Source organism: Acinonyx jubatus, chromosome C2, assembly GCF_027475565.1.
Source record: "Acinonyx jubatus isolate Ajub_Pintada_27869175 chromosome C2, VMU_Ajub_asm_v1.0, whole genome shotgun sequence".
In the NCBI taxonomy this organism is placed as follows: Eukaryota; Metazoa; Chordata; class Mammalia; order Carnivora; family Felidae; genus Acinonyx; species Acinonyx jubatus.
Genome location: NC_069384.1, coordinates 49,180,975 through 49,203,008, shown reverse-complemented (window position 1 = coordinate 49,203,008; position 22,034 = coordinate 49,180,975). Strand labels below are relative to the sequence as shown.

The window sequence follows — 22,034 nt, the reverse complement described above, 5'->3', positions numbered from 1 at the left end:
TACATTGTCCATTAATTAGACTTTCCCTCTTTTCCCAATGGAAAGTAATAGTTCTCTGGGGCCCTACCTTGCATCCCTTTAACTGTGACTCTACTGTTCTGCTTATATTATATCTGGGAATGGATATTTGCTTTCCCAGTAGATTATGAACTCATTGAAAGCTCTGGATTTTCCCAGAGTGCCTAACAAATACTCAACAAATGTGTATTAAAATTTGCTTAATTCAATTCCTTCACAAACAGCACACATGGTTTCTAATTTTTAATAAGTTCTAAGATTCACAAATATGTGTGCAATTAATACGATTTCATCTTTACTGTTCATCCAGAACTCATATTTCCTATCTGTACTCTGCCACGTGCCTGAGATGATTCCTGTTTTTAGAGTTTTAGACAAGCATCAATATCTTTAATGTCAGATATTTTCTGACTTCCAATTGAGAAAACTCAACCCATTAAGTATTATGAAATTGATAGATTTTTTCTATTTTGGGGGGTATTTAACCTTTTAAAATAAATTAATCTTGGTAGCCTACTATCTTGCCTTATTATTAATGATTTTTTAAAATTATTCTCCTTTAACGGTGATAGATTTGCTGATTCCTATTGTCATTAATAGCAAGCAAGGGCATGACAGCCACCTGGGCTGATATACACAGTGTGGTTATGTAACAACACAAAGCAAGCAAGACATCATGAGTACCATGCTCTAAGCAGCACTTATTACATTGTGCATATATATCACCAGTGAATTTTATTAAAATGCAGATTCTGATTCAGTAGCTCTGAGATGGGACCTGATTTATGTGTTTCTCACAAGCCCCCAGGTGATGCCAATGCTTCAAGTCTCTTAATCAATTGAACTGCTTAGTCACATCTATATACTTTGGGCAGAAGCTAACCCTTGGGGTGGATGCTATCTGGTGGGATTAAGCACTGCCACCACATACCTATTTGTATGATTTATATGCTGGCAAGAGGGAGAAGGTCGGTTGAAAAAGGATGAGAGAAAGGGAGAGAGAGGGGAGGAGGAATCATGAAGAAGAAAATTCCTTTCCTTGTGTGAGGAACGTTTTTTGTTAAATTTATTTATTTTTGAGAGAGAGTGGGGGAGGGTCAGAGAGAGAGAAGGAGAGAGAGAATCCCATGGCAACGCAGAGCCTGACATGAGGATCAGTCTCATGAACAGCAAGATCACGACCTGAGCTGAAATCAAGAGTTGGACACCTAACCGACTGAGCCACCAGGTTTGCCGAACTGGTTTTGAATCTCAGTGAAAGAGGGTTCGTAAAAAGCTTTGTGAGCCTGAGTCCAAACAAATTTATTTTAGTGCTCAGGTGGCTGTGTGTGAAACAAAGTTGGGAATAGGATCAGTATTCTGCCCCCACTTCTACCCCATTCCGTAAACCATAGCAGTTTAATAATTGAGGAGCACCTCAAATGTCAACCATGCTGTGGGCACTCGCCAGAACAACTGAAGGACACACGGGGTGGGGGAGGGGGTCTGTTGTGAGCAGGTGGAGGCTCTGTGCAGGTCGGACGCAGGTACTCCTGTGAATAGAATTGCATCTCTATTCATGGACTGGTTTATATGCACTTAAAAGTAGCATTGCGTTGAAACTGATAGTATGAACCAAAACCTATTCAATGTAATAGGAGGAGTCTGTTCTGTATACTGAAGAGTACACTGCTTTGTAGTGCCATAGAAAATCTAACCTGCAAATAATCTACTTCCTGAACTCCAATAGACATTCCAAAACTAATTTATACCATCCTTGCAGATTATAAGAGTAACTTACATATCATTTCCACTTCTATCTCTCTAAAATGAGAGGAGTAATATTTGGCACTATATAAACTTAAAACTGCCAGAGAACAGATGCTATGTTCATTGTTTTAACTCATTTTTTAAAGATACTTTTACCCTTAACAAGAGTTTATACGATATTGAGGTTTTGGAGCTAAAAGAGCAAGAACTCCAAAAGGGGTATTGATTTTCATCTACACAAAATACCAGCAGCTGATGAAGAATTTAAGGTGGATTAGGAACTCAAGTTTCCTCTCTACACCGAATGGGTTTCTTGCCACCTTGGTTTTTCACATCTGTTTCTCGTTAGCAAATACAAGCTGTCGTGTCTAGTGCCTCAGGAAATTCATATGCAGTTTGAGGCAAATTTTGCAGGCTTATATTTGCACTAGCTCCTCTACATTCTCTGGAACCAGAAGAGTTTGGTCATCTTTTTCAGGCAGGAGAAAGCATATGGGTTTTATTTATACAAGCAGAGGAAGCGAAAAACTCATGCAATAAAAAACTTCTTTATTGAAATAAAAAAGGGGATGGACTCTGAATTATTCAGTTACTGAACTTGCTTGCCACTGCATTTTATCATTTAGATTAATCAGGAAGTGATCAGCGGTCCCTGCCTGGATCACTTCTTCTGCCTCATCTGGTCTAGTAATTGCAATCACAGGTGCAAAGCAGAAGGCAGGCATTGTCTGGACAAAATGGAGACCAAAACACTACTACTATGTAGAAAGGCAGGAGAATTCGTCTTTCTTATCATAGAAAGGCCAAAACATGTTCCCTTGAATAATTAGTCCATTATCCACTCTGACTTCGTCTTTGGGCACAGAGAAATGCAATGGTTAATTAAGCAAAGCCTAACACAAGAACAGAGAGTTCATTTTGTTTGACCCACCTCTAAATTCTGTGAAATTTGTGATGCTTAATTTTATTTCCTTTGGAACATTGGTGTTTATTGAAATATTAATAGGTATTAGGGAAAAAAGATTTCCTTAGTCAGTAGGTACTAAAAGGGCTAAACAAATTCTCCTACTATATGATTTTTCAGATTCGTTACTGTGGTAATTCCCATTGTGATTCTGTTAAACTTAGTATTCAGAATTCACTTTAAGGCATCATGGTTTGATGGCAAGAGTCTTAGTTTTACATCTCTGTCAATTTCTAGCTTTGCATCATTAAACAAACGCTAATCCTCCATTTCCCCATTGTAAAATGATTTTAAAAGATTTTATACGTTTATCTAAGGAATACAAGAAAGAATTAGTAATGTGTATATCACTCAATACATTGAACCCATTGGTTTCTTCCTTATTAGTGTTTAAATAGAATATGAATAGTTTAAATAGAATACAAAATGACAAGTTATGTAACACTGACTTATATTCAGTTTCCCATGAGTGGTTAGTTCACCATTCTTATGGTGTCAGGCCACCAAATTTCTGGTGCCACAAACCTAATCTTTCCTTGATGGTCATTAAAGACTTCTTAGAAGCTAAGGCTAACCCTTATATGCTACCATCTTCCAAAAAAAGGAGATAGTTCCAGAAGGTGTGTGTCAGTCATAGAGGCCAAATGCATTTATCCATATATTTAATTTAGGCCAAATAATTCTGTGGTACTCTAAAAGTAAACTGTGGTTTGAATTTTATTCTGGGAAGAGCACTACCATAATGCCAGTGGAGTATAGGTCGGTTCCCTGCTATTGGCTTAGATAGCCAAGAGTTAACTACCTTTAAAATAAAATGGTATCCCTTTAAATTTAAAATGAATTAGACCATGGCAGTTCCCTTGGCCCAAGGATAAATGCCATGGAAATGAAAGAAAATAGTTCTAATGTCATAAAACAGCAAAGGTCAGATAGGGTGAGATGATTACTTTCATCATTATTAGCATTACTTTGCATTTAGATAGCCCCTCTCCTTTGCCAGACTCATTCTCATTCTATCCCATTGCTTAGTATCTGAGCAGCTTGTGGAGCTCCTGATGATATCAAGGGTGATCCTGATGTGGAAGAGAAGCCACAAGTCAAGAGGTGAGTGAGCAATTAACCTTTATGCTTTATTTGCTCATTCTGGTCTTCTTCTGCAAACAACCTGCAAAAGTGGGCTCACTTGAAAATAATATCCATATAAACTTAAAGCCTCTCCTGGGACTTTGGAGTTATCTGGATCTTAGATTTTTTAAATACAGATTTTATATTTCAATAAATAAATTGCACACACACATGCACGTGTGTGTGTGTGTGTGTGTGTGTGTGTGTGTGTGTGTGTATGCATGTGCGGGTGCATTTGGTAAGTCTGGGTATTTGCTGTCTAAGTGGAACAGTACTAAAAGTGCTAACATGTATAAGGTCATATACAAATTAAAAATAAGAGGTTTAATTCTCCCTGTTTAAAATAAGGGAAGGAACTTCTCCCTCCCTTTTCTTAAACCATTTACATCAGACAACTTATAATTCTAAATACTTTCGCCTTTCCTTGAATCCTAGGAAGACTAGAAAGGCCTCTGTCAGCTTTATGACCTGAGAATCTTTTTCAAGGATCTGGGAACCATCTTTTGAAAATATAAACATCCAGGAAAATAACACTCCTACCTCACAGTTTCTATGGGAGTGCGAGATCCTAACCCAAGAGGAAGCATGGCTCAAAATTACAAAGGTACTTCCTTTTGGGAAGATACAAGTTTACTTTTCCTCTAGATAAAGCCAATATGCTAACACAGATGGTCATTCCAATCACCAGGTATATTTAGAATGAACTATATGTGACAAATGGTGCTGTCAAGCCCTCTTATTTGAGGACTAGTTATGGTTTATCTTGAAAATATATGTAATGGGTTGCATCTGCTTGGCTATATAAAAGACCAAGATTTTTCTCTGTGCAATCTCTTGATGGATTGCTTACAATGAGCATCACATTCTGGTTAATGCTTGCTCAATGATAAGTGTTTTCATCTCTACTGTCTTGCAGAGAGCATTTCTGGATTGGGGGAAGATTTTATTTTTAATTTTATTTCCTAACACAGACCTGTGCTTTTAATTAGAATAATGGACTAAAGAAACTAATAGTATATACTATGTCAGTTGCTTTTAACCATGAATGCATATTAGACTCATCTGCAGGGTTTAAAATACAGATAGATTCCCAGCACCACAATCAGAGATTTGGACACTATATTTGGTGTAAAACAGTAGAGTAAACACTTTTGGGCTAAAACACTTTTAATAACCATCCCAGGTAATTTTGATGCAGGTGGTCAGTGGGCACCACTGTAATTGAATGTTTTAACATCATTTTTAAATGTACTGTATTTCCCTATGCTGTCCTACTCACTTCCTGGCTCATTTACATCTTTTGTTTACAAGTATCTAAGTACAACATCAGCTGGATCCTCTGCCTGGAAATCTTTTTACCTTTTGGCCTTCTTTTCATGCATAACAGGGTAAGGCTTGACCACTTTCCCCAGGTCCTGACCTCACTCTCTGGGCCCTCACTCTCCTGAAGGCCTCTGCCTGCCACATCACAATTAGTATTCTTCAACTTCCCTGCCCATGTCTTTTATTTTTCCTTCTCTCCTAAATCAAAGAAACAATTACCGGTTTCCCAATGTCAACTCCTCCACCTGTATCTTTGCTCTTTTCCATATTTTCTTTCCTCATTACATCAATTATTTTCTTATTGGTAATCCTGATCTCTGAATACTTTCCCTTTACTCATGTATACTAAATTGCTTCTAGCCCTCTAATCCCTAAATCCTAAACTGCTGGCTCAGGTCACTCCTCTCTTTCCTTCAACACCAATGTTACCTAAAGAGTAGTCTATTTTCCTACCTTTCAGTTTCCTGTTTCCTGCTCATTACTCACTGCACAGGGTATCTACTCAGATACCACACAGTTATCTTTGGGAGCAACCTCTGTCCTCAGACCCAGGTCCATATTTTCTACTATTGGATAGAAGCTGTCATTATAAATTCTAGAAGCTCCTCAAACTCATTATTTCCCAGACTAAACTTCCTTTCTAAAACATGCAAATGCCCTAAACTTTTGGTGTCAGCAGTATCAACATGCAGTTATCCAAGTTCATAACATCATCTAAGACATCATCATCATCTTCTCTTTCACCTCCCCAATTGAACCAGTTCTCAAACTCTGTTGAGTCCAACACAAAAATATCTCTTAAGAGCTGTCTCCTGCTGCTGTTTCCACTGACACTGCCATCGTGACATTTCTCTCTGCCTCTAGTTTCTTCCAACTTGATTCTATCTTTTGCTTCTCCCAAGGTTGGCTTTCTAAAACAAAACATGACCATGTAAGATCCTTAAAAAAATGTGTTTAAAAGGACTTAATGTGTCTTCATCACCAAGAAAATAAAGACAAAATACTGTCCACAAATAACGCACAAAGTCTTCTTGTCCAAACAACTGAACCTGAATTTACTCATCTCTAGCTGTAATTAGTTTATAGGCTATACGGAAAAAGGGGAGAATGTTAAATAACAAACACATTGAAGCTGCATCAACCAGATCCAAAGTCAGAATTCCACATTACTTGAAGAGATAAGCAGCATTTTAGAAAAGCCAGTGACAGAGAGAAACTGTTATCAATTAAAATAGACTAAAGACACATGTCAACAAATACACTGTGTGGATGTTTTAAAGGCAACTTAGCTGAGTATTAGATGATATGTTAAGGGATTATCGTTAAGTTTATTAGACATATACAAAAGGGTGAAGATTTTGTTTGAGTTCCTTTCCATCACATATACATTCTGAAACATGAATAATGAATTCACTTTAAAATATTCCAGGGATGGGAATGGTAAGAAGGAGAGAGAGATGAAGCAAAATTTATGTGTTGGTAATTGATGAAATTGGATGATCAGTACAATTACTTGTTTTACTAATCTTTACTTTTGTATATGTTTGAATTTTCCATTACAAAAAAACATTTTTTAAAAAACCCTCCTGCATGGTACTCAAAATCACTAACAACCCTGCCTTAGAATACCTTGCCAGACTTACCTTCAGATATTCCCCACCCTGAACTCCAGGTCGTTCTTAACCTGCCAAGCACTTGCATACTAAGTCTGGGCTCCTGAAGACATTCCTGCACACTCTGGCTCTTATTCGAGAGCAATCCAGATTACCTCTCTTCATAAAAATTAGAAATCCCATGTCAACTACATAACTACCTACTGATTGCTCTATCCAAGTATGCTGTTGCTCAGGCATGCTCTGAACACAGGAGTACTGGCAGGTTTGAGAAATATAAAACATGACAGAAAGCATTTCAATTTGCATGGCAAACTTGGAAAAGTGATTTCAGACTCTCTAGTCTTTATTTTGTAAGTGTTTAACTGTGATTCTCTAACTTTAGCTGATATAAAAATGATGAATACTTAAATGAAACACTGATAATTCAGTAAGTAATCTTCTCACTGAGTGTAGATTTTAGAAACCTGTGGGATGTGTCCATCAATATAGTCAAAAATCTCCTATCTGTCACAATATTGATGGTTGCTGTGTTATCCATACTGAAGTTGGCCTGCGTATTTTGGTAATGACCGTCATTGCACTGAAATAATATTTTTGAGTAATGTACTATATTTCACATTTTCTTAAGTATTATTCCTAAGTAAATCTATTAGCATATAGGGCAGTTTTGAAAGTCTGAATTAACTTACAAGGAAGAAAAAGGCATCAATTAGGCAAATTTTGATGAAATTAGCCTCTCCCGATTCTATCACCCAATAACCAATATTTTTCACATTTGTGAGCAGCCATTATAATAATATTAACTATGATGAACACTTTGTATGTTAATGTGGATATAAATTACAACTCCAGAAAAATGTCTTTTGTCATTTGCCATTTGTTAATATCCACTTAATGTAGATGGATATCCACCCCCTTCCATTTTCCATATGTATGTAAGGGCCTTACTATTCAAATATAATCACTCTTTCAAGATATAATTAGAGAAAAGATTAGGTTCAGACTTACCAGGAAATCTACTGTGGAGGTTGGCGTCACAGTTGTAGCCATTAAACTGAGCAGACCCCAGAAGCACTCTACTTGTTAGAAGCAACAGCAACCATATTCGTTCCATTGCAAAACCTGGAAAAGAGTTATTTATCATGTGGACATCATCAGCCTTCACTCTTACTTACTGAAAAGATTGAGGCTGATATGAGCTCACTGTTGGATAAGCTGGCAGTCTATATACGTACAGGCAAAGCTCATTTAGGGACTAAGGATTCTAAGAAATAATTATCAGCAACAATGCAGAAATTTTGGTTACAATATTTGAAAATTATTTCCACTCTTTGGCGTCAGTTTGCTAAGGGTGACAAATCCAGGCTTTTGTAGTGAAAGAACGAAGATATATAATAGTCATAAAGTTTGAAAAAGAAAATGTATTATAAATAGGAAGAAGTCAAACCAAATATTTCACAGATTAGAACAGTGTACTTAGACAACCAATCAATGTAGAGACAACTCTATACTTTAAAACACCAATATTCATGAAGTAAAAGGGATTCAACACTCAGTACTTGATTCTCAGAGGATTCTCAATATTCTTAATGACTAAATAATGTCAGGAAAAATTTCCCCTCAACAAAGGAATTCCAGACTATTGCTACTTCTCAAAATCAGTGGTTTGTGTATCATTTTTTTTTTCAGGAATCACAGGACTAAAGCAAAAGGAAGAACAGAAAAAAACTATGTGTAGACTGACATCATGAATCCAATGACTCTTCATTGGTGAATAAATAGGACTAATACATATAAATGAACACCTTGAATTCCTAGGAGAAAGTAATGGAAAGTGATTTTTTAAGTTGTCGTTGTGTGTTGAACAAATAAATATAAATTGACTTTGAAAATTAAATACCAGTCAGTCTGGTGTTTAATATTTTATCCCCTGGATACCCTTTTTTGGCCAGATAAAGTGAAACCATCTTCCAGAAGCACCCAACTTATTCTCAGAGCACAGTTTGTGCACTGAAAAAAAAAAATCTTTTGGGTTGGTGGTTTTGGTCTGTGTGTGAAAAGCAAAAAGAAAATAAAATTGTAAATGGTTTACTCAAATAATTTAGTGCATTTTAAAAGCTTGGGGTTTGGGGAAGGGGTTATGGTATTTTAGCTGCCCTTAAAGATCTTCCCTTACATGATTAATCAAGTGTTTAGCAAAAGGAAGGAAATACATCTTGCTTTTGAGCCATCATTTTAGTATAACAAGTTTATGGTGAACAAAGTCACTTTGGTAAGGATGTGGGAAAGGAAGGCATGAGTTTACTCTTAAAAATAGACTGAAAAATATTAATTCAACAGGAACTTCCTTCCTTCAGCATTATAACATGCTACTCTGGCATGAACCTCATGACTTTTGGGAGAACAGCCACATGTCTAGTTGTTTCTGATTCTCTAGGACATTCAGTAAACAAAAAGTTCACACAAATATCTGATCCAGGCTCTCTTGGCCACATTTGCACCATGTCATCATCTAGCTCCTCAAGACACCTCAAATAAACAAGAAAGCCTTGATCTCTTGGAGATTTTGGAATACTGGTAGGAAAGAGAGCAGCTTGTTTCTGAGCAGTACATCCCACCACACACACACCTAGTAGATGCTCTGCCATACCCTTCTCATGCTGGGTCCCATTGATTCCCATGAGGCATTGGAGACTCTAGACTCACATCATTGTCTTCCAAGCTAGAAATACCTTCCATGCATAGTGATTCACAGAGTGGGGAATTTTCACTGATGAGTTATTTTTATTCTGAAACGCTGTGTAGCTTTTATATTCTTCCACAGGAGGAAAAAAAAAACACTTACTGAGAGGACACTATGCACAAAGAAGGCACTGTGTGCCAGGTCACTTGCCTATTGTCCCCCATTCATATTGGATGAGATTGGAATTATTACTCCATGTACAGAGAAAGATGAATAAGTCTCAGGGAGGTTAAGTGCCATGGAAAACAATTGGGGAACCCAGAATTCAATGGGTATTTCTGCTAACATTTGCTATACACACTACCTAAATATCATCTGTTATTTTAAATAAAGGTGTTATTTTGGCTGATATTTATCATCAGTTTCTTTTCTTTAAATTTATGAAGTGATAGATCTTTAATAGATATTTTCATCTGAAAATGGATAAGCAAATTCTTATGTAGTGAATGCAACCTGCTTAAAAGATGTATTTTATAGTGTGGGCATTAAGAGGGAGAAAATCATTTCTTTTCAAAAAATGGAGAAAAGGCCCTGATTGTGAAAACTGTGAGAATTATCATTATAAACTAAACTGGACACATCTAGGTTTACCAAAAATGGATGAGAAACTCGTGCTATTTGAAGCAACCTACTAACAGTGGTGGCAAAGTCTTAGCTTTATAAAGTTAGATCAGATTTGAGGCTGTTCAAAAGTGGTATGCTTCCCTCCCTTACACTTTGAACAGGACTCACAGAACTGTCGTGAAGATTAAAACCCTTGATAAATACTATTTGATGAAAAGAAGACAGAGGTAGACAGCATCGTATTTCAACAAAATATACACTGATTTTGATATCAGCAGATATGGATTCAATCCTCCCTCAGTCATTCTCTAGATTTTTCGTTTGAAAATCAAGATGATGATCACAAGACTATAAACTGTAAGTGCATAAAAAACATAGCACAGTCTGGACATACAGAAGACACTGAAATATCAGCTTCAGGGTCACCATGTATTGATGTGCAAGTTGTCCCCTGCACAAGTACACCCAATAAGAGGGATAGTGACAGGGCTTGTGCTCCCTTGGCTAAGACACATGCTCTAGAACTAGATGGCTCAACACAAAGGTGTCCCATGGGCTAGTAACAGCTCTGATTAGTTGAATCACATTATAATATCATTTGTACTGATCAGTGTGTCAATATTAAGGTACATTAAGCAGGAGATTTTTAAAGGACACCCACATCGCTTGTGTAGGCAGTATCCACATTTTGATCCCTGTAACAGTGGCAGAGATTATGGCATTTTCAAGACTGCATTTATATTCCACCTGCAAGTTAAAACAAAATGATGAACTATTAACTTGTACACTTCCCACCTTCAAACCTATCTCATCATTTTCCCTGCACACAGAAACCCTAAACATCAATGCACAGAGGCAAGCTTGAAAATGCTATCTTGCCGTAGCTCCTAAAGTTCTTTTCTGAAATGGGATTGCCTGGGATTTGGACTATTTTGAGACTCTTTACATTCATTAAAGCATAAGGTCCTGTTTGCTCAGTCTCCCTAGCTCCTAGGCGAGTATAATTCTAGACATGTGTATCCAGTCCTGGCCTGGCTAAAAAAGTTCAGTTGAGTTTCATGTCACAAATTAGGTAGAACCTAATTTCTATCATCCACTCTTGTGTGACGTGCAGTGGCTGCTGTCCCATTGTGGCTCCAGCAAACTGGAGCTTGAGCAAAGGCATTTCCCATCTTTTCCATCATAATTAGGTGCAGCAACCAACACCCCAGTGACTGGTGCTAACTGTGGTGTGAAAGACTGCCTAACACAGCCAATATTACAAAACATTAATAGCAACTTCGTAGATAATAAAAACCTTGATGATTAGTGAGCACAAGCTTCATGCACGTGCTTCTTAGCTTTGTATCTTTATGAATTTAAATTGATGGGGATAGAGGAGAGAGAGGACAACCATATGCACAACATTGAATTTTAAGGAATTCAGATGTATTAATTTTAAAAAGAGACACTTGCATCTCTTAAATTAGCGTAACAGGCTCCGTATTTCATACTTAGCAATACAAAGGAAATCATGGGCTAAGTGATTTTCTGTTAAATATGTCAATATTTCTCATGTTAAATTTTCTTTTTAAAATGACCACTTCTAAAATACAAATTCTGATTTATTTGCATAAGATTGAGCATGAGTCAGAAAAATGTAGTTTCATTGTCAATTTTCACTCAATTTTGTATCAATTGATATAGTTCTGTCATAAACACTGTTCTTTAATTTTATACACCTGATTCTTTTTTTTTTTGACCTTCCTTTTATTGAGATCTGCTATGTCCCAGGCACTGTTTTTTGCTTAATATTCAACTATTAACATAGATTTATTTTTTACCCATGTTACAAATGTGGGAACTAAAGCCTAAAGTTTTTTATTAACTTGCTCAGGGTCACAGATCTAGTAAATGACAGAGTAGAATTCAAAACAAACTTGACCTTTGGAATTATTACACTATTCTGTTTGCCTTAATTGGAGTTTGTCAAATAAATAAAACTAATATCCTGATAATTTTCAGAAAGTAAATTACATTAATAATGTATACTTAACATATGCTTCAAACCGAATCTTATGATTGAGGCAAAATATTTTTAACATCTACATAATTGTCATGACTATTTCACATAGGCAATGAGTGCATAAAGAATATTCTTTTCACAAATTGTCTTAATGATAGTACTAGTGAGTTTTAAGGATATACAGTGTTCCAGATTGGGTTTTTTAAAGTACTTTATACAATTATCTAACTATGAGATAGGTGATTTATTCATCTTATTATGGGGATGAGAAATGTGAAGTAATTTGCCCAAGGTTAACCAGATAACCAGTGTTAAAATCAAGATTCAATGCGCAATAACTCCAGAAACCACCCTCAACTATCACGTGGCATTTCCTTCTAGAAAGTAATCCTACACTTCCCAAATGGGAAAATGGCAATTATTTACTAAATGTGATCAAAATAGATTTATTCCTACATTCATGTATTAAACATTATTGAATGCTTACACATACCTGGAACTATCCAGAGGAAAGAGGAAGGGCTGAAAATTTTTGTCTGCCTAGAACTTACATTCTAGTAAGGGAAATCAGAAGAAAACAAAATCTATAGGTAAAATACAGAGTATATTTGTGATAAGCACTTTGGAGAAAAATAAAGCAAAAAGAATGATAGGAAGTTCTGAGGTGGCAGGATGGGAGTATTGAAATTTTAAATGGGGTGGTCAGGGATATATAATCAATACATATAAATTTTTTAAAAAAACTACTTTAGTTATAAACTGTGAGATCTACTTGTTTTTAATTTGTACTTCACTTTTTTTTTTTTTACACTATTTAGGCATTTCCCAAATAAAACAGACTTTCAGTGCATAAATTATTCTCTGGGAAAAACTTGGACATTTTGAACAGCTGCATTAACCTTTTCAAATGAATAAAGGTGGCCCTTAGTGCCTGAGAAAAGTAATTTATTAAATAGCACCCCTGTGACCTGAGAAAAAGTGAACATGTTCAAAGTGCTTTTATCTACTCTCAAGAAGTAACTTTTGCAGAAACAAATGGGTTCAATGATTTATCAGTTTCATACTTCCTTAATTTTACTGCCTTCATATAGACCATCTGTAAGATACTGTTCTAGTTGGGAAGAAAAATAAAAAATTCAAACCAAACATCTCTTCAAATGTTTAATCATCATGCTAAGATTTATGCATTTTTTTCACTAAACTAAAGCTGATCATTTTATCATACAGATTTACAAAAATACAAAATGGGCCTTTCGCATCAATGATTTCCCTAATTCTCTCGTTGTCACCCCTCCTCCAAATTTATTGGCCACCGACTCTGCAGAGCCTTGCTGACTTCTACTGGGGGCATAACCTCATTCCTGGTGCTTCTGTGTCACACCCCCCAAGCCTGCCCCTCAGAAAAGATCAGAAAGTGTTCATTATACTTTAAATGACTGGAAATAACTTAGAGTTCCCAGGAAAGGGAAGGAAAAGAAATATGTGTATTTTAACAGAGATCAAAGTTTAAGTTAAAGGAATAAAGTCCTTCCAAGAAACCCACAAGACCCAGGTGAGAGATGGGGCAAAAAGGCACTGAATTTTTACAGGTAGGCAACTGTCCTGCTGAGTGAAGTGTCAAAGTGTTACACAGTCTTGCTTCTAGAAAAAGGACATATTGGTCCACTCTCCACAATCATCACTTTTATTATTTTTTTAAGTTTATTTATTTGTTTTGAAAGACAGAGAGCATGTGCACGAGTGGGGAGGGGCAGAGAGAGACAGGCAGAGAGAGAATCCCAAGCAGGCTCTGTCCTGTCAGTGCAGACCCTGACCTGGGGCTCAAACCCATGAACCATGAGATCATGACCTGAGCAAAACTCAAGAGCTGATGCTTAACTAACTGAGCTACCCATGTGCCCCCACAATCCTCAGTTTTAAAGTGCTGGAAGCCATGGCTATTTAATGAAGAAACGTGTTTTCTGTTGGGGTGTCTTGACTGAAACTTGGTACTCTTTATTTCCATGTTCCACTTGGACATTAAAGGCAACGTATGTATTAAAAGGAAAATTAAAATATAAAACTTTCATCAGAAATATCCATTATCATCTACATATACATTCTTTAACATAGAGTGTCCTTGTCTTGCTAAACAAAGAATACCACTCACTTGTACTTTCAGAATAATTCCTCAAACAAAGACGGAAACATGTTTAGCCATCAAGAAGACACTCAGAAATTTTATGACTAAAGATGCTGATGTATACCATGAAAAAATATAAATGCTAGAGGCTGTGCCTAAAAGAAAAACTATCTCTGATTTTCTCTGACACAAAGTGAATGTTCATTTATTTCCCTTTGCCTGCCTTTCTCATCTGTCTTCCTGTGGAGGGTTTTCTTGAGTAATCTATAGAATTTAAATGATCTACAATGTTCAGCTTAAACATTTGTTCTAACACCTTAGTTTTGGGGGTACTAGCAGATTGAACTAAGTCATTCTAAAAGCCTTTTTTAAATAATTCACCAGTTTAATTTTCAAGATGTGTGTACATTTTATACTCCTGAGGCAGCTTTGAAGATATGTTAGTATATCAACTTCCACTCACGTTTCATGAAGTATGATAACAAATTAATAATAAAATGATTATTTATTTTAAATGCTCGTTTCCCTGTAATTAAATAATTGACAATTATTATGATTATTTCCAAATGTTTCTTTCTTAATAGAGATAATATACAAAATATTGATGAAAAGGCACAACACAAGAATCAGCCAATCAGAAGAGACACCATGCTGACATATTCTGGCTGAATATCAACACATTTTCCAAAAAATCAAAAGTATTTGCGTGGGTACCAATAATGATAGTGGAAAGGTAACTTGCTTCCATTCACTTTTATTCTTGAGCATTCTTGGTGCTCAAGAATAAAAGGGCACTTTTATTAGTACCCCACTATTTGAAACTGCTCCATTAATTAATTCATTTATTTTTTTTCATTCATTTGACAAATTTTTATTGAGCAGTTTCTAAGTTTCAGACTCAGGGCCTTTGGGATCCAGTGGTGAGCAAAACAAACATGGTCCTTACTCTCACAGGGTTTATGGACTAGAGAGGGAGATAGTCATTAAAGTAATATTGCAAACATAAAAATATACTTACAAAATGTATTTCATAAGTATTATGAAAGAAAAGGAAAGGGTGCCTGCTAGAACCTAAGTGAGATGTGCCTGCAATGTGCCACAGTTGATAAGAATTGAAAGACTGAGGGGTGCCTGGGTGGCTCAGTCAGTTGGGTGTCTGACTTTAGCTCAAGTCATGATCTCACGGTTCGTGGGTTTGAGCCCCATGTCGGGCTCTGTGCTGACAGCTTGGAGCCTGGAGCCTGCCTCGGATCCATTGTCTCCCTCTCTCTCTGCCCCTCCCCTGCTCTTTCTCTTTCTCTCTCTCTCTGTCTCAAAAATAAATAAACATAAATAAAAAAGAGCTGAAGGATTGATTTGACTTAGGCAGATGAAGTCTGAAAAGAGCTCCTCACAGAGCTCATTGCACAACCACAAGTCTCAAAATGTAAAAACAGTTAACACTTGTGAAATTTGAAGGAAAGTCCATGGTACCAAGCAAGGAGGAAAGGACCAGGAAGTAAGTCTGAAGGTAAGCCAAGGAGACCATGGTACATGATTTTTCCTGAATGGAATGGAAAGCCATTGAAGGCCTTTGAGTTGAGGGCAAGGATTATAATACCAGGACTGGAGTAAAGTAAACAAATTTAAAATATTATTTTGAGCAGGAAGTAATAGGACTTGATGTTAAATGCTAGGTGCAGAATAAGTGAGAGAAACAGGGATGACTCTCAAGTGTGTGTCTTGGTCAATCAGGTAAATGGGTGTCTTGGTCAATCAGGTAAATGGTAGCTCCATATATTGAGATGAAAACAATTTGGAAGAGGTACTTATTGGCATGAGAGCAGGATGGAGAAGGAACCAAGATATCAGTGGATTAGGCCAGATTCATTGCAACCAAATCTTAGATGTCATGAGAGATGCAACACATAGCAGTATGTGCAGTATAGCAATCTTGTTTTAAGTTGCAAGAGCAAACCTCTGTTGGTTATCACAGAGGGTCTTATATAAACACAATATATACTGACAGGAAAACGTTGTTAACACATTCAGAGGACAGCATCTTATTCAGCAGTTGGGAACCACGGCCACCTCATATAGTCAAAAATATCCCTGAAATTCCTTAAACTGCCCTTCTTTATGTGGGATTCATGAATAATAGAATATTTTCTGTGAGTTTCCTTCTGATCATTTCTGTTGTCCTACCCTTTGAGGAAGATGAAAATAGAATCTCTGTGAAAAGGAAAATATTGCCCAATTCTGGCTGACAAATGCCCTATTTTAAACTCAAAGTAGAGAAAATATCCATTAAAATCCATGGATCTTGGCTGCTAGAGACAGAGGAGATTTTGGCTCTCCAACATCTGGGCTTTAACTTTAAGAGCCAGGCATGGAGAACAGAACAGAGTTTGTACTACATACTGAGAAGATGTGAGATAAGATATGTCATCAATGAAATGTTCTTCCCCACATGAAGGAGAGGAGTGGGGAAAGCAAAAGAGTGTTTAGAGTCTCATGTGGGGTTTTCTTTTTGCTCCCCTCTTTAGATAAAGATACCCAGGCAGATTCATGGGATCCAGAAGCAAAAGAGAGGCATGTCTGGCTTTTCATCTAAAACCTGGTGTGAAATGTCTGTCAGAGTGCCCATGACAGCATGAGGAAGTCAGAATTGAGTGGCAATGGTGATGGGACAGATCTAGACAAAGGAAGGCTCAAGATAGCTTCCCATACAGTCTTCTCACCAGCATGAAGATATCTTTAAAAAAACTTCTATAACCTCTGACGAGAGACAGATAAGAAAATTGAAAATTGAGATGTGTTATATCTTGCTGGGAAGCCAGTAGGTGGTGGATAGCAACAAGATGGATGACCTAAAGCCAGGAGACACCTGGGGAATGTGCTAGAAGCTCTGAATTCCAGTAGACTAAGAGCTTATATGTGTAAGGGAAGGGATGCAAGTCACTGGTAAGAGAGAAGATAAACCACTGTGCTTTCACCATTTTGAGAAAAAGAGATCATAAGTTATAGTGGATACAGGAAGAGCACTGGTGATACCTAAAAATGAAACAGATGAGAATTCTCCATGGACTTACCAGTTAGGACCACAAGATGATAAATGTACTAAATAGCTTCACCATTGTGGGAACGTTAAGAATTTTTTTAAGTAGTTAATGCATATAATAAGTGCTACTATTTATTTTATTTACACAAATTAGTATTATTTATATAGTTATTATTGAAAGTAATTAATAGTTTTAAATTTAATAGTTATTAAATATTGTTTATCAATATTACCTTTTAGTTTTCCCTGTAACCTATGAGATTGTGCCTATTTTAAAGATGAGGACATTGAAACACACAGAGGTTAAGTTAAGTAGCTTGATTTTGGTCCCTCACGTAGGAAGTGATAGAGATAACATCTGAACCCAGGTAATCTAGCTCTAGAGGCCATACTCTTAAACCTGAACTACACTGTCTCTAGAGCCCCCTTTCCACACATGAAACATGAGGAGGTCAGAAGTGGATAAGGAGAATTTTGACTATGACTAAATAGTTAACCCCAAAGTAACTAAATTTTAAACCAGCAGTGACTAAATTTTAAACCAGAGTTGTCTTGACATGGCAAGATTTGATGTTTCCTGCCATTGGTAATAGTGGTCTCCTATGTGATTTAAGTTCACTTAGAGAGAAATAACAAAAAATTCACTTCAATGTATCTAAGATACAAACTAATTGTATGTAAAAAACCTTGTACAGAGATACATATTATCCATAAGCTCTTCATGGCTAGTTTTTCTTTTCACAATTGAATAGATTACTATCTTTCAAGATGATATCTGTGTTAATCAGGGCTACAATCTCAAAAGCCAACGACACCACAGAATCTAACACAGCCTTGAGATTCCAATCAAATCTCGATTCCAATCACATATTATTTTCCTCATATGTTTGGTTTATTTTATCTATCCATCCATCTACTGTTGTGGTGATTGTGATTTTTATACCATTTTGTATTAAGTTTTAGACATTTTGGTTCTTAATATTACAACACACATTTCATAAGGATAAAAAGGACTTTTTCCACATAACCACAACACCATTACTAAATAATACAATTATAATTAATTATAATAGCATTTAACATCAATTCCATATTCAGATTTTCCCAATTCACTGAAAATGTATTTTATACCTACTTTTCCCCCAATGCAGGATCAAGAAAAGAAAAGAAAAGAAAAGAAAAGAAAAGAAAAGAAAAGAAAAGAAAAGAAAAGAAAAGAAAAGAAAAAAAACAGATAATATAAATGCAAAAGTTTATGCATTGTATTTGGGTTGTTACATCCTTTTAGACTCTTGTAATACAGAAATCCCACTGTTTTGACATCATTTTATATTCAGAAGAATTCTATGGTCCTACTAGACCAAAATAATGACAGAAAATGCAAGATTCTGTAAAAATCATAAATATTTAAAGCTGAATAAATCATTCAAATATTTTACGAGGAAAGGAAAACAAAATTTAATCTAAAATTAAAACTGTATGGTAGAGGTTGCAGAGACAAAAATTGGGTAATGGGTAACATGAATATAAAGAATACTAGAAATGTGAGATATGGGCTGGATGAGTTATGTGGCTTATAACAACAATAAGACCAATCTCTAATTTATCAATTCCTTGTATAGGCAATAAATAAGGCTATGGTGTATGATGGTTACAAATAAGAATCTATCCATTGTCCAAGTGAAAACTTGTGACCAATAAGAAAGTGATGTTAGCTCAAAAGATAATTGCTTTCAAAGTAGATTAGTATCTCTTAAATCCAGGGATACTTAGGCATAGAAGTACTTAAAACAATCAAAAATTAGAGAACCATTTCTTGTGTTAAAAGAACTGATATACATTGGTATTCTTTGTCATTAATGTGTTAGAGAATTTGACCTATTTAATTAACTAAGGTTAGTCCTTTTATTCTGATTTAAGATATGTAACTGAGTAAATTCAGACTTGTTATGTAAAACTGACATGCTACCAAGATTATACATATTATCGAGATATTTAAGAAAATATAAATTTGAGCACATGTTAAAATCTATTTTTTATATTTGAGCATTAGTTGAATACTTAAGATTTTTATAGGAGATAATTTAACTCCTACAAACATACCAAACTTCCTCTGATCAAAATTTAATATATTTTATTTCCTTTTCAAAATGTCAATTAACTACTTTTTCATACACAATCAAATATTCCTCAAAGACTTGTTAAAAATGATAAAGTCTACTAGAATTTACTGATAAAAAGTCAGAATTTGAATTTAAAATCTTCAAGAAAAGCTAGGTTTGGTCATTTGTAATTCTAATTGAATGTTAATCTTTAAACACTTCAGAATATATTTTTCAATTATTCAACACAGGAAAAAAAACCAGCCTCACACTAAACACAGAATAAGTAGTTGTTTTGCTTCAGAAGCCATGTTAGGCATAGAATTCACATCTTTAAACAGTAAATTCATATACCACATATTGTAATGCTCACCCTCAGACAATTACAGGGGAACTAAGATTGACTGAAAGATATGAGTTTGATGTAGTCTATCTCATATTTACACAGTAATCAATCAATTCATTGATTGGAATAATAGGAAGACTGAAAAAACTATTTAAATTAATTGCATTTCTCTCTCTTTTTTTCCCCCAAGATTATATAGTGGAATTTGTTGACGATAAATTCCAGTTTGATGTGATGTCACTAAATGCACAGAATATATACCTCTGAATATATGTTTCTGCCCTCAAAAAGTTTTTAGTCAATGGGGAAACACTTAAGCTTCACAATAATGACATCAACAACATTAAAACTTCTAGAAGTTAATTTAGAAGAATATCTTTATGGCCTTGGGATAATGAAAGATCTCTTAAGAAAAGAAAATTGTTTTAGTATCATAAATTATAGGCTGGGCCTACCCACAACTTCCTTTTAAAGGCTCACTGAGATATTTTTGTTACCATGTTGCCTATTAATTCATATAAGGCAACACTTATGTAGCATACACTAGCATACTTCTGATTAAATATAACCATAGTCTGGGCTCTGGTTCTCATTCTATTACTAACTGTCTGTGGTCGTGGGGAAGTCACATCATGTGTCTTACTCAGTTACTTCATGTGGGCAATGAAATGTTTGACTAGAAGATGACTAAGATGACTTCCCGCTATCAAGGGCCAATGAAATCATGATGTTTTAAAAACTGGAGGAGGAAATTGTGATAAATTCCTCAAGACCTTCTTTCTAAAATCTCCTCCCTTATCAGAATTTAGGCTTTACGATATCAGAAGGTTTTAGAGACCTACTGCCTTCTTGCTCTCTCCACAACAATTGATGAGGGGCCAAACACTGCATCTAGAACATACTCATATCTACCTCTTGTTGTTTTCTAAGAAATAAAAATCAGCAAGGGGCCTCATAGATTAATCTCAATGGTATAAAGGGAAAGCATTAACCCTTCCACTTTTGGGCATGTCTGTCCTACAAACAAATGGTAAAATTAAAATGACACTTAAAAATAAATAAGTTGCTATTGGTTTTATACTTTTATTTATGTCTCATTGCATCTACGTTTTTGTTTGTTTCTCAAAGGTCCCAAAGGCCTTCAGGAAGCAATAATCACAGAGTAAACTAGGCTGCTGAGAATTTATAATAGCACTTTGTTCTGCCTCAAATACATATTCAACCCTGTTCTCATTAACGTTCATGATATTTTTTTTTATTATTTGTTGAGCTGTTTGGGGGGATGTAATATTAACCTTCATGACATCACTCTGAGGAGTACCTTGAAGGAAAGAGCTGCCTTTGTTTTTTAGACGTGGGAACTGGTGCCGAGTGACCAAATGGTTTTCCTAGGTAATGCATGCTTGTTATAGATAATACACAAGAAGATAACTAGAAGAAGCTCTTGAAATAATAAATTCTAATATCTCTAAGTTAGATGTTTGATAACAACACAATTATATACACAAAACATGATACCTTTGGCCATGATAAAATCAGATCCACAAAAGCTTTAGCCAGTCAGATCAAGTAGTATGTATATACAAAAGCTTTACTTAAATATCAGTGTTGAAATCAGGAAGAACATAAAGTTTAAATCCTCATATGTCAACATTTCAGTTAGCTCCATGTTAATTGTTTCTACATCACAAATTAGAAAGACCATTCATAGATCCCTGGAGGTGATCATTACATCAAATCCTTACTCTGAAAATCAGTAATTAAAAGGAAAGAATTAACCATTAATCCTGATGTTCAAGTATCAGCAGTATTTCTGTTTTAAAATGACTTATCAAAGGGGCACGTGGGTGGCTCAGTCAGTTAAGCATCTGACTTTGGCTTAGGTCACGACCTCATGGTTTGTGAGTTTGAGCCCTGCATCAGGCCCTGTGCTGACAGCTCATAGGCCGGAGCCTTTTTCGGATTCTGTCTCCCTTTCTCTCTGACCCTCCCCTGCTCACACTCTCTCTCTCTCTTTCAAAAATAAATAAACTTAAAAAAAATTTAATGACATCAAGAAAAAGGGGGTGTGTGTGTGTATGTGGAAACTAGGGCAAAACATTAGTTTATGCTATTATTTTGATCTCTTGTATATTTGAAATTTATAATAAAAACAAAATCAAGTGAGCTACAGCTCACTTATTCTAACTGTGGTACCTTAGGTAACCCACTTTACCTCTCTTGGACTTTCTTGTTATCTATAAAATAAGGACAATCTAAGTGACTAAATAATTATACCTAGGTTACAGAACCTTTGAAAAAATATTTTATCCTTTTT

The 22,034-nt window shown here is 35.7% G+C and overlaps 1 protein-coding gene across 10 annotated transcripts in view; it reads right to left on the bottom strand.

Moving 5' to 3' along the window:
• The window catches only part of ZPLD1 (zona pellucida like domain containing 1), a 536,164-nt gene that overhangs the window by 35,728 nt on the left and 478,402 nt on the right, over positions 1–22,034 (bottom strand). For 9 of the 10 annotated variants that reach the window (XM_053220795.1, XM_053220791.1, XM_053220793.1 and 6 more), the window contains one exon: positions 7,804–7,917. In XM_053220795.1, the coding sequence (XP_053076770.1) occupies positions 7,804–7,909 (106 nt within the window). In that variant the 5' untranslated portion in view covers positions 7,910–7,917. Of the gene's footprint in view, positions 1–7,803; positions 7,918–10,763; positions 10,850–22,034 lie in introns of all 10 variants that reach the window. The other variant, XM_053220789.1, reaches the window with a different exon arrangement.